At 41.8% G+C, this 13,617-nt stretch overlaps 1 protein-coding gene across 1 annotated transcript in view; it reads left to right on the top strand.

The window, feature by feature from the left end:
* Positions 1 to 13,617, top strand: part of fchsd2 (FCH and double SH3 domains 2) — a 96,083-nt gene that overhangs the window by 67,594 nt on the left and 14,872 nt on the right. Inside the window, exons 15-17 of the mRNA XM_080889750.1 lie at positions 6,508 to 6,642; positions 11,216 to 11,299; positions 11,444 to 11,621. Coding sequence (XP_080745876.1) covers positions 6,508 to 6,642; positions 11,216 to 11,299; positions 11,444 to 11,621 — 397 coding nt within the window. The remainder of the gene's footprint in view (positions 1 to 6,507; positions 6,643 to 11,215; positions 11,300 to 11,443; positions 11,622 to 13,617) is intronic.

The following is a 13,617-nucleotide window of genomic DNA, read 5'->3' as shown; positions in this document are numbered from 1 at the left end:
GAAATTTGGATTCATTACTCCATCAGACCAGTTGCCACTGATTTTCAGTCGAGTTCTCGTGTAATTTGAAGTACCTCAGTCTTTTATCCCAGTTTCCTTTCATTAAGAAGTGCTTCTTGACATCCACCCCTTCTACCGAGAGCATTTCTGAATGGATCAGCTAAAGGGTCAGCTGCATCTCTCAGCTCCTGCTGTCCAAGGAGCTTTCCTGTTTCATAAGGACACAACTTTCAGATGCTGTTCATCTGCTGTAGATAGGTTTCTCTTACACATGCCACTTGTTCTCTTGTCTTCTACCTGTCCAGTTTGCTCAATTTTTTTAAGGACACACTGCACGCCATGCTGAGTTATGCCAAGCTTTTAGCTAATAGCTCTTTGGGAATCACCTTATTACTATTTTAAGGTGTTTGAAAGCCTGGAGAACTATAGCTAAAGAGCACTTTAAAACGTTACAAGAATTTCTCGCTCCTTGTAAGCAAAATATAAAGAAATGGCTCAAGACTTTTGCACACTTTTTTGTAACTGTGTTTATTGCATTGACACTGGCCTGCTGTACCCACTAAAATGAACACCCTCACATCAGTAAGCTGTATATGATCTTTTGATTTCCCAACTGTCTCTCAGTAAATTCTTCAAATTCACTACACAAGCACGGCACTCAATTCAGCACATTCAAAAATGAAATGCTAAACTTTTAACACACGGGCTCATGGCTGCTCATTCTTTATGGTTTCATTATCCGTGAAAATCTCCCAACCAGAGTAGCTCTCCTGACAGATTACTTTCTGAAAGATGTAAATTGATAAATAATTGACCTTGGCCCTGCTGCCTAATCATCTATCACACCAGTTAAAGACTCTTAAAACGCCCCACTTCCTCAGTGGAATACTGATGTAGTTCTCTCTTAACTTTATTTCACAGCTCTTAGCTTTAATGACAAAGTAGACAGATATGACGTCTTTTGTGTATCATCTCATCATGTTTGTGAAAGTGTGCGCAAACTGTATGAATGTGCTAATGGGTCCCAAGTTTTTCATGCTCTGTGCAGAACTCCACCCTAAAAATATTAGACACTTTAGAAATACAGCTTTTATCACAGAGGTATTTTATTATGAAGTATCAAAGTGCCATATATAAACTATACACTGGCTGTAATTCAGCCTTACATGCTGTGTTCTTTTGTGTAGGGATATTTCTGCGTAATTATGTTTGTGCATTTGTATGTGAGTTGTCTTCTCTGCATTAGCTTTACAGGGAGGCAAGTGTGCCAATCACTAGTAGAGTGATCCCACATGGGGCTTTGTGAGGAGACGTGTGTCTGTCTGTCAACAAGACTAAACATAGCCAGTCTGCTTTATTGGAAGCACTTGACATTCTGCTCATGTGATATTGCAGCTTGCAGCTAACACTAGAGAGAAAGAGAAAGAGAGAGAGAGAGAGAGAGAGAGAGAGACACTGAACTTAAGAAAGAGAGAAAATGGAGAGAGAGATGAGCTAAATGGAAAAAGAATGAAAGAGGCATTTGTGCAGTTAAAGGGTGAAAGAAGCAGCAGCAGAGAGACAAGTACTGAAGAATGAGAAAAGTTAATTGGCTGTAAAAAAAAAAAAAAAGAAAAGAAAAAGAAGAAGAAGAGGAGGGGTATGAGGTGAAGGAGAAGAGCAGAGATGAGGAGAAAGTCATGTCAGAGCAGAGGCATTGGAGGTGAGAAAGGTGGGGGTGAAAACAGCCAATAACTTGCTGTAATGTGATTTTATACTGTAAGAGATATAAGGTGTGGCATGTTTGCTCAGACAAAATGGTCCCCACACCTTGAGTCTCCTCAAGATTTGATCACGGTGCACAAACCTGCAGGTCAAATCCAATTTGTAATGAGCCAATCACATGGCATCAACTAATTTCTGCATGTAGATATGGTTAAGATGACCTGCTGACTAACTGAGCATCAGAATGAGGAAGGAGGCTGATTTAAGTGAATGTGGTGTAAGCTTTTCAGAAGCTGCTGATCTACCTGGACACATAACCATCTCTATCTACAGAGTCTAAAAAGTAGAAAATGTCTAGAAGGGGTCAGTTCTGTGGGTGAAGATGAACACAAACTCAGATGATCAGTCATTACAGTCAAGGTATGCAGAAGAGCATCTCTAAACATACATCGTGCTTTAAAGCAGATTGGCTGTAGCAGCAGAAGACCGCATTTCTGCTGCAGCGTTTGGATAGTATTTGGTCACACAGCACACAGCATAAAAGCATGAATCCCTGCTGGCTGCTTGTGATGGTGTGGGAGATATTTTCTTGTCACCTGATCCCTTTAGTACCAACTGAGCATCATTTAAATGCCACAGATATGCCTTGGCGGACAAAACTGTGTCAACTGTGTGATGCCATCATGTCAATATGGACCCAAATCTCTGATTAATTCAACAAGGTGCTGGAATCACCTTGTTGAATGTATGCAATGAAGAATTAAAGCAGTTATAAAGGCAAAAGGGGTCAAAGCCACAAGAAAGATGTGCTTAATAGTGTCCAGTGAGTGTATGTCTCAAAATATTTTATACTAAAAACAGTCAGGAGGGTTAAAATTTTGAACAATATTTATCTTCTTTTGACGGCATTTTAAAACTTCTCTTGTCCTATTTACAAGATTTGTCTGTTGTAGGCGTTTGCTGAAAACTCAGTGTGGTTTAGATGTTGTCACGGTTCTGGGTCCGTTGGACCCAGTAGTTTGAGTTTTATTATGTTTTAGTTTGCATCAGGGATTGTTTTCTTGTTCTCTTGTAGTGTTGATGATGATGATGTTTATTATTTGAGTTTCATGTTTCTGTGGTGTTTAGGATTTGTTCTTCGGTTGTGTCTGCTTAGTATTTGTCTAGCTCCATGTGCCATTGTCTGTCTGTCTCTCTGTCGAGTTTGTGTCTTAGTGTGATGGTTTCTTGTTCCTGTTTTATTGTGATGGTCTGCGTCTCATGTGAGTGTGTTCAGTTTTACCTTTGTCTCGTCTTGTTGATCATTCCCAGCTGTGTCCGCCACCTGTGTGTAATTCCCCTGTGATTCTCCGTGTATTTAAGTCATGTCTGCCGTCATTGTAGTTGCTGGTCCGTCTGTGTATTCCACCCTGCGTCATCTGTGTGTTTCCCTGCTGTCAACCGCTAAGTGTTTCTGCTCATGTTCAGGTTCGTGTTCTGTAGTTAGTTTGTTCCCAGTCTAGTTAGTCATAGCTCCCTTTGCCGTTTGTATTTACTTTCATGCTCAATAAACCACCTTCACACCTTCACGACTGCCTGCGTTTGGATCCTCCTTCATTGCCTCCACACGGCTCACCTCACTCGCCGTGACAGATGTCATTAAAAGAACAGACCAGGAGGCACATTGAGTATTCAGGCATATGACAGCAGTTCATCTGACATAGATTTTATTTGGAGAGCCTGGGGAGACTGACAGCAGCAAAGAAAGCTGGGACATTGTTATTAACAGGGTGCAAGAAAAAGAGACAGTATGAGAAGGGAAGGAAAAGTCAGAAGTGACCGATAACAAAGAAAGAACAAAGGATTGATGTAGTGCGAGTAATAATCTGCACAGGACGTGACAGAAACACAATGAAAGTAGGGAGCAGGCTCTCTCCTCGGCCGTTTCTTCATCCCACTCAGGTTTATTAATCTGAATGAAATACTGCAAGCCTTAAAAACCTCAGGCCTCTCAGACAGCAACTGCCTTCATTACAATAACACTTTTGCAGTTATTACCTCCAGGAACAGTAAAATCTTGCACTGGCCTGTCTCCGCTGTATTGGTACATATACTGAGATGTATATTTTGTGGTACTTTATAGGGTTATTACTGGAATACATACTGGCCTTTACTTCAGGGATTAAAAGGAACTGGTCTCTGGGCTAAGCAGCGTATTCTTAAATCAACAAAGAGGATAAGCTTAATGTGAACCAACAAACAAGCAGCCACTAAAGAAATGTGGCCCTGACTGAAGCCTCCACGCCGTAGGTTCTACATGGCTGTGCTTGAAATCACCTTCTCTTTACAATGAAATTACCCTTGTCCAGGTAGTAGTGGTAAATGATGTGTTACATCAGGGGTTTATTATTTAACATGGACACTTATCAATTACTAACAGACCGCAGCAGTGTTTATTTTATGTGGTTCAGACATGTCAGTAACTATTGAAAGGATCACAGGACTGTGTCCTGATGTTTAGGTGAAACACACTCACACTCAGTTTATCTTATCCTGTAACACGTTTTCCTAAAAACGAAGTCATCTTCACGGCAGCACATCACTTAGGATGGCGTGGTTTTTAGGGAACTGTATCCAAACTGCTGAATGGATTGCCATGAATGTTGGTGTGCACATTTATGTGCCCCTCAAGATTCATTTTAACAAAACTGATGTTCCTCAGATCTCACTTTTTCATGCGTTAGCAGGACAAAACAACAAAAATTAAGGCCAGTCCTGTCAGTTTAACTATTACTGTGTTTTTACCAAGCTAATTATAGTCAGTACTTATTCATATGGTAAATGCTACTGTTATTCTATTTATTTTAGAAATCATGGCTGAACAATATACAGCATCACGGCAAATGTAATGTTTTTATTATGCAGGTAACAGTTTTAAAGAAGCAAAAACGTAAGTCCATGTTTATATTTCTTCTAGGTAAAAAGTATGCTCACAATCAGGAAAACAAAAAAAGGAGGAAGAGAGGTCTATACATTATTTTTTAACACAAGCAATTTTTTGATTCATCATCATCTCCCTGAGGTCAGCTCAGGTCAGCAGGTCAACAGGAAAAATGACCAAAAACACCTCAAAATTGCAGCAGCCATGCATCCTCAGATCCAGGAAAAAAAATGTAGGAGTGACATTATCTAAAATACTTAGCAGCCATTTCCTGAAATTAATTGGATGACAATTTTCCAGTACAGATTAATATCAGAGCATTAGATCCAGTCTCTTTGTACAGCAAAAATAAATGACGTGTGTACAAATGTGTTTAGGCTCTTGATACAAAATACAAGACTTTAAAGACCAAATTACACTTGATACAAATTCAATACAAGAGCTTTAACCTCCTAGGACTTGGCGTCCACATATGTGGACATCACATTTTGGGTTATTTAGACCAAAATACTCAATTTTGCTCTACTAGGGCCTGATATCCACTTACGAGGACATTATACTGCTACTGTTCTATTGAAATGTTAAACGAATATCCTCATATGTGGCTCTCATTTTTCTTAGAAACAAAAATCAGGTAAAAAAAAATCTGGTAATTCTTTGTTTTTACATTCATCGGGTCCCAATCAGTCCAAATATCAAAAAGAAATTAAAAATGCATGCTGTGGAAGAGTTCGGGTCTTAGGCGGTTAAAAATAAAACATATTAAAAGCCTTTGGTAACGTGTTACCAAGTGGGTAAAAACAGAAAGCCTTCCTCCTAAAGCAAATAGTGTTAATGACACACCCATGTCAAGGTGCAAAAACATACCACAGTGTGTGTTTTTTCAACATAGGCTAGCCAACATGGGCAATTCCCTATTTTCTTACCCATTCCTTCAGATAGTTTTGATAACAGTGTCTTTTTTATTACAGAATCATATGTCAAACTCTGGAGATTAACTAAAGTACTAAAGACATACATGTTTTGTTGTGCACCGTTATAGAGTTTACTGTGTCAACAGAAATCTGATGACTAAACACAATGAACTGAGAACACACACACACACACACACACACACACACACACACACACACACACACACACACACACACACACACACACACACACGCACGCACGCACGCTATTTTCTCTCCCCATCTATTGTTACTGGTCAGGTCAGCCTTCTGTCTGTGATAGATCTTTCTACCAGCTGTATCACATGACTTCCCTGTAAGCCAGTGAAATTCACATGGAACAAACGAGGGAGTGGCTGGCTCATTTGAAACATTAGTCCTGGTACACCTGTGTCAAAAAAGCTACAGTACACACACTGAGCAGGATAGAGAAACTCAGACAGGAAGGAGCGATAGAAAGGTAAGGAACTATCTGTACAGATGGAAAAATACTATAGGTGGCGAATAGACAAGACATAGTCTCGCAGCTGGTTATCGGACGCATAGTAGAAAGTGAGAAGAGAAGCTGGGATCATAACACAGCTGGGGAGCTGCAAGGTTAGTTTGAAGCAGTAGAAATAAACAGATAACAGTATACCTAACTAGGCATCACTTGGACAGCAGGAGTTGTGAGCACTTTGACTTTTTTTAACTGGTTTACATTAATAATTTAGCTAAACATCAAAGAAAATATAAATATACTGAGCATTTTACCATCTGGTATCATGTAAAATATGTTAAATGTTTTGCATTTAAACAGCTGTTGTTGTGTTTTTGCTCTTGAATATAGGCGTGTGTTTTAATCATTAACTTTAAAGGTGAGTGGAGCTTTTCTTGTTTGTCCTTGTACTTATCAGAGGTTTTCATTGTGGATCTGTTTGTGTGTTAAAGGGCACAGTGGACCTGGAGCGTGAAGAGGGTGAAGAGTGTGAGGAGAATATGGAGGTTTTTGACGACAGCAGCTCCAGCCCTTCGGGGACCCTCCGCAACTACCCGCTAACCTGCAAAGTCCTGTATTCATACAAGGTGTGAAGCAGCATGCACACAGTTACAGGGTGACACACACCTGCATGCACACAGCATCAAATATCTGCCTACTAGAAAGGAAACACCTGCAGCACACAGTATTATTGTTGACATATGTATGCCATTTAAATACCTCATTAACTAATCATTAATAGAGAATTGTTTGGTTATATGGAGGACATCTTAGGTCAACTGAACTCCTCCTCTTGCTGTTTAGATGTCCTGCCAACAAGTTTTTTCAAAAAGGTCTCAAAGACTTTAGAGTCAGACCTGTTACAGATCGTCAACTTTTCCTTAATGTCAGGTGTGTTTCCAGAACCACTAAAAACTGCTGTAATAAAACCTATACTGAAAAAGGACAATCTTGACAAGACACAAATGAACAACTACAGGCCGATTTCAAATCTCCCATTTTTAAGTAAGATCATTGAAAAAGCAGTTTCTCAACAGCTCAATTACTTCTTAAAACAGAATAACTGCTACGATGCCTTCCAGTTAGGTTTTAGACAGAACCACAGCACTGAAACTGCTCTGACCAAAGTGTTTAATGACATATGTCTGAATACAGACAGTGGAAAAATGTCAGTCTTAGTTTTACTGGATCTCAGTGCAGCATTTGATACAGTTGACCACAACATATTACTCAAACGACTGGAGAACTGGGCAGGTCTTTCAGGAACTGTACTAAACTGGTTCAAAACATACTTAGAAAACAGGAAATACTTTGTATCAATAGGTAACTTCACATCTGAGCAGACAAGCATCACATGTGGAGTTCCCCAAGGTTCCATCTTGGGACCCCCTCTGTTTAGCATTTACATGCTCCCACTGGCACAGATTATAAAGAACAACAAAATAAACTATCACAGCTATGCAGATGACACACAAATATATATCACAATGTCACCAGGAGCCTGAGGCCCTGTACAGGCTCTTGGTAAATGCATTGAGGAAATTAATGACTAGTTGTGCCACAATTTTCTCCAGCTAAACAAAAACAAAACTGAAGTAATAGTCTTTGGCGCCAAAGAAAAACGATTACAGGTCACCAGAGAACTTCAATCTCTACACCTAAAAACCACAAACCAGGCGAGAAATTTGGGTGTAGTGATGGATGCAGACCTAAACTTAGAAAAACACATTAAGACAATAACAAAGTCAGCTTACTATCACCTCAAGAATATATCAAGGATAAAAGATCTGATGTCCCAACAGGACCTGGAAAAACTAGTCCATGCATTCATCTTTAGTAGGCTTGATTACTGTAACAGCATCTTTACAGGTCTACCTAAAAAATCAGTCAGACAACTACAGCTCATTCAGAACTCTGCTGCTCGAGTCCTCACTAAGACCAAAAAAGTGGACCACATCAGTCCAGCTCTGAGGTCTTTACACTGGCTGCCTGTCCGTCAGAGGATAGACTTTAAAGTTCTGATGCTGATGCTGGTCTGGGATGATCAGGAAGAGGAGTACAGAAGTCTGGTGAGGAACTTTGTCGCATGGAGTCACACAAACCACCTGCAACTCAACACCTCAAAGACTAAGGAACTGGTTGTGGACTTCGGGAGGTCCAGAGAAGGTCCACTGCCGGTTCAGATAGAGGGGGAGGAGGTGGAGGTGGTCAACAAGTACAAGTACCTCGGGCTGTGGGTGGACAATAAACTGGACTGGTCATGCAACACAGAGCACCTGTATAAAAAAGCCCAAAGCCGACTGTACTTCCTCAGGAGGCTGAGGTCTTTTAACATCTGCAGGAAGCTCCTGAGGATGTTTTACCAGTCGGTGGTTGCTGGAGTACTTTTCTATGCTGTGGTGTGCTGGGGGAGCAGCACAGCAAAGAGGGACTCATCCAGGCTGGAGAAACTGATCAGGAAGGCTAGCTCTGTGGTCGGCATGAAGCTGGACACTCTGGTGACAGTGGCAGAGAAAAGGACATTAAAGAAACTGCTGGACATTATGAACAATGCTGGGCATCCTCTGCACACGGCCATAAACAATCAGAAGAGTCTGTTCAGTGACAGGTTGCTTCTCCCCAAGACAAGAACTAACAGACTTAAAAACTCCTTTGTCCCACACGCCATCAGACTGTTTAACTCCTCTCTGGAGGGGAGAGGGAGGGGAAACAGGAGGACAAAGGAGGGGGGAACAACTAAGCTGTAGTGCCTCTTCACCTCACTGTACAATACCTTGTGCAATACTTTTTGTAAATAGTCAACAGTGCAATAGACTCAATACTTGAAATGTGCAATTCACTTGTATTTTTATTTTTTATTCCTATTTATTCTATTTATCCCCTTTGTATATTTTATTTATATTTGTCTCTGTATTTATATGTGTGTGTGTGTGTGTGTGTGTGTGTGTGTGTGTGTGTGTGTGTGTGTGTGTGTGTGTGTGTGTGTGTGTGTATATATACACTCAACAAAAATATAAACGCAACACCTTTGTTACTGCTCCCATTCCCCATGGGATGGACGTAGAGACCTAAAATTCATTCCAGATACACAATATAACCATCCCTCCCAAACAGTGGTCACAAATCAGTCCAAATGTGTGGTAGTGGGCACATCTGCTATATTGAGATAATCCATCCCACCTCACAGGTGTGCCACATCAGGATGCTGATCTGACATCATGAGTAGTGCACAGGTGTACCTCAGACTGCCCACAACAAAAGGCCACCCTGGAATGTGCAGTTTTGTCTCACAGCAAAATGCCACAGATGTCACAAGCAATGAGGGAGCGTGCAATTGGCATGCTGACAGCAGGAATGTCAACCAGATCTGTCGCCCGTGCATTGAATGTTCATTTCTCAACCATAAGCCGTCTCCACAGGCGTTTCAGAGAATATGGCAGCACATCCAACCGGCCTCACAACCGCAGACCTCGTGTAACCACACCAGCCCAGGACCTCCACATCCAGCAGGTTCACTTCCAAGATCGTCTGAGACCAACCACCCAGACAGCTGCTGGCTGCTGTCTGGGTGTACAACCAAACAATTTCTGCACAAACTGTCAGAAACCGTCTCAGGGACGCTCAACTGCATGCCCGTCGTCCTCATCGGGGTCTTGACCTGACTCCAGCTCGTCGCCGTAACAGACTTGTGTGGGCAAATGCTCACATTCGATGGCGTCTGGCACGTTGGAGAGGTGTGCGCTTCACGGATGAATCATGGTTCACATTGTTCAGGGCAGATGGCAGCTGAGAATGTCCCAGTTCTTGCATGGCCAGCATACTCACCGGACATGTCACCCATTGAGCATGTTCGGGATGTGCTTGACCGGCGTATGCGACAGCGTGTACCAGTTCCCACGAATATCCAACAACCTCGCACAGCCATTGAAGTGGAGTGGACCAACATTCCACAGGCCACAATTGACAATCTGATAGACTCCATGCGACGATGTGTTGCACTGCATGAGGCAAATGGTGGTCACACCAGATACTGACCGGTTCTGGGTCCCCAGACCCCCAATAGCGCAAAAAACTGCACATTCCAGGGTGGCCTTTTGTTGTGGGCAGTCTGAGGTACACCTGTGCACTACTCATGATGTTAGATCAGCATCCTGATGTGGCACACCTGTGAGGTGGGATGGATTATCTCAATATAGCAGATGTGCCCACTACCACACATTTGGACTGATTTGTGACCACTGTTTGGGAGGGATGGTTATATTGTGTATCTGGAATGAATTTTAGGTCTCTACGTCCATCCCATGCGGAATGGGAGCAAAAACAAAGGTGTTGCGTTTATATTTTTGTTGAGTGTATAACAATTCTGTAACTGTAACTTCGGTCGTTGCTGTGCTTTTTTTGGAAGTCGAATTTCCCAGAGGAACCCACCCGAGGGATTAATAAAGTTCTATCTTATCTTATCTTATCTTATCTTATCTTATCTTATCTTATCTTATCTTATCTTATCTCTTATAAAGCTCTGAATGGTTTAGGACCAAAATACATCAGTGACCTCCTGACCCAGTATGAACCTTCCAGATCCCTCAGGTCATCTGGATCCGGTCTTTTATCAGTTCCCAGAGTCAGAACCAGACACGGAGAAGCTGCATTCAGCTTTTATGCTCCTTATATCTGGAACAAACTCCCAGAAAGCCTCAGATCAGCTGAAACACTCGGTTTATTTAAATCCAGGTTGAAGACTCACCTGTTCTCAGCTGCATTTGAATAAAACACCAAATCCACACTTTTAAGCTTAAATTTCAAAACTAACATTTTAACTACTGATTTTATCTATTTCTGATTTTATCTGTTTTGATTTTATATACTGTTTTGTTTGTTTGTCTGTTAATTAGTTAGTTTGTTTGTTTGCTTGTTTTAATCAATTTTAAATCATACTTTTTATTTGTTTTTGTTTCTAATGTCTCTGTAAAGCACTTTGAATCACCTTGTTGTTGGATTGTGCTATACAAATAAACTTGCCTTGCCTTGCCTATAAGGTCTGGCTACTCCCTTTTTCTGTCCTTTCACATCTGCTGACCTTTCCTCCTTTCATACTCTCCTACTCTCCTTCCCACTTTCTCTGTTTTTCTTTCTTTAACTCCCGCTGTGTCTCTTCCTCAGGCCTCCCAACCAGATGAGTTAACTATCGATGAACAGGAGATGTTGGAGGTCATTGAGGACGGAGACATGGAGGACTGGGTTAAGGTACCCTATCGCAGTCAAGTGCTGTAGATGTGTATCGCATTTTTTTTGCCAGTTGAATAATTTGATCGTTGTTGTGCTACTGTCTGTACTGACATGATTTTTGGGGCTTCTTTTGTTGTTGTTGTTTATTTGTTTGTTTCTTAGGCACGCAATAAGGCAGGTCAGGTGGGCTATGTCCCAGAGAAATACCTGCAGTTCCCGACCTCCAACAGTCTGCTGAGCATGCTCCAGTCTCTGGCTACGCTCGATGCTCGGTCACACACTTCGTCTAACTCAACAGAGCCAGAGCTGCACTCGGGCTGCATAAACGGAGACACAAATAGTAAGTAACCCTGTAAGCACAGTTGCTGTGAAGGATTAATTAAACTTCATGGCAGTAGTTAAAGGAAAGAGGTTAATTCTAGTTGTACCCGTGTAAATGAGTTTTCACCCATAATGAGGTTATTGTGGGCCACTAACTGAGGCATTTTTCTCTTTACTGCTTCTGTAGAGTACACTGAGTACACTAAGCAGGGTATTATTGGAAAGTGGAAATGTAGGGGTTGCCCACTGAACCTTGCTGGGATGCTCTAAATAAACACCCTTGACCCTAATCATTTCAGTTCATTTACAATACTCTACAAGGGTCTTGAGCAATGCTTCATTTCTTTATATTTTGCATCCAAGGAGATCATTTTTAAAGTGGTCTTGAGCAATAGTTATTCAGGCTTTCCAGAGGTTTTCCAAAGACCAAATATTGTATTTCCATGTATGTTTGCACTTTTAATAAATCACAGTACTGCATGTCAATGAACTAGAACCAGTGCCTTCTGTAAAAATCCTGTCTCATATTCAAAGAGAACAAAAAGAGAACAAGAGCGGAGCATTAACCTGACTGTTAACTGTTAACTTTTGCTGTTTTATTTCTGCAGCCCTGTGGGTTGTATTCACAAGTTCATTTACAGTTTTTTCTGATTGCTTAAGCACATTTTTTGTAACTATTGGCTAATTTTGCAAAACTCTACACACAAATAAGAAAACCTGTCACCCAATAATCAAAACATTGTAGTTCTCTTGCAAAAGCAAACACAGCTAGATTAACTCTTCACACCTTCATAAAAATGGTGTTTCCGTATCAAACAGTACACACAAGCCATCATCTACTAAGCACACAATGCGCCAACTGCACACTGATGGTATGAATACAAAACACATCTGGCTTTTGCTTTCTCTGTGCACAAGGTAGGCTATGTCAGTTTGAGCTCATACTTCTGTCATAGATCCATAAGCATAGAGGGATCCAAACTTCAAGTACTGGTGTTTATTCAAACACATCAAAACAAACACAAGTGTTTATTTCCAAGTATAGGATTATTTGCAATCGCCATAATGACTATATGGGTTACTTATCCTAGTGCGCATGCGCCAACCAGCGTGCAGCCTGTTACAGTCGCTCCTGCTTTTCTCTTAGTTTAGCTCTTTTTTCTTACGTATTCTTTTTTTTTTCTGACTTGTATTTTCCTCCGTTTTCTATCTCTTACTCAATCATGTGGATTGAGAGAGTTTTTGTTCTTCTGGTGGCCGTGGAACTGTTACTTTTATCATGGAACGGGACCGCGGCACATCTCCTACACGCACGGACTGTTTACTCCAGAGATCAGCTGATCGCCCTGATGCCGGCCGGCTCGCTGGCCAGGCCCGCAGAAGTGCCCGCAGAAGTACCAGCTGAAATTTGGAGGAAAACACATCGGGGATGCAGAGGTCAAGGACAGAAGAGAAGAAAAAAGGTGACGGTGAGACAGCGGAGGCTCGAAGCGAGGAGGAGGTTTAAACCGTGTCTGCCGTCTATCGTGATGGGAAATGTGCGATCGTTGGCAAGTAAAATCGACGAGCTCTCAGCACTGGTACGGAGTCAGAGGGAATACCGAGAGTGTAGCCTGATGTGTTTCACCGAATCATGGCTGCACCAGGTCATTCCCGATGAGAATGCTTCCGTGGAAGGCTTCCACACTGTTCGGGCGGACAGGGACAGCATCGCTAGCGGTAAGCGTAAAGGAGGTGGGCTTGCTGTTTTAGTTAACAACCGGTGGTGTAACCCTGCCAACATAACAATCAAAGAAAGGATTTGTTGCCCGGACACTGAACTGTGTGCTGTTGGACTCAGGCCGTATTATTTACCCAGGGAATTCTCTCACGTCATCTTGGTGGCTGTTTATGTTCCCCCCTCTGCTAACCCCACAGCTGCATGTGACACTATCCACTCTGCCATAGCTCGGCTACAGACTCAGCACCCGAGTGCCTTTATTGTGATCTCGGGTGACTTCAACCATGTATCACTG

Source organism: Rhamphochromis sp. 'chilingali', assembly GCF_963969265.1.
Source record: "Rhamphochromis sp. 'chilingali' genome assembly, chromosome: 8".
Lineage (NCBI taxonomy): Eukaryota > Metazoa > Chordata > Actinopteri > Cichliformes > Cichlidae > Rhamphochromis > Rhamphochromis sp. 'chilingali'.
The sequence above is the reverse complement of the archived record's forward strand: the minus strand, read 5'-3'. Positions and strand labels throughout refer to the sequence as shown.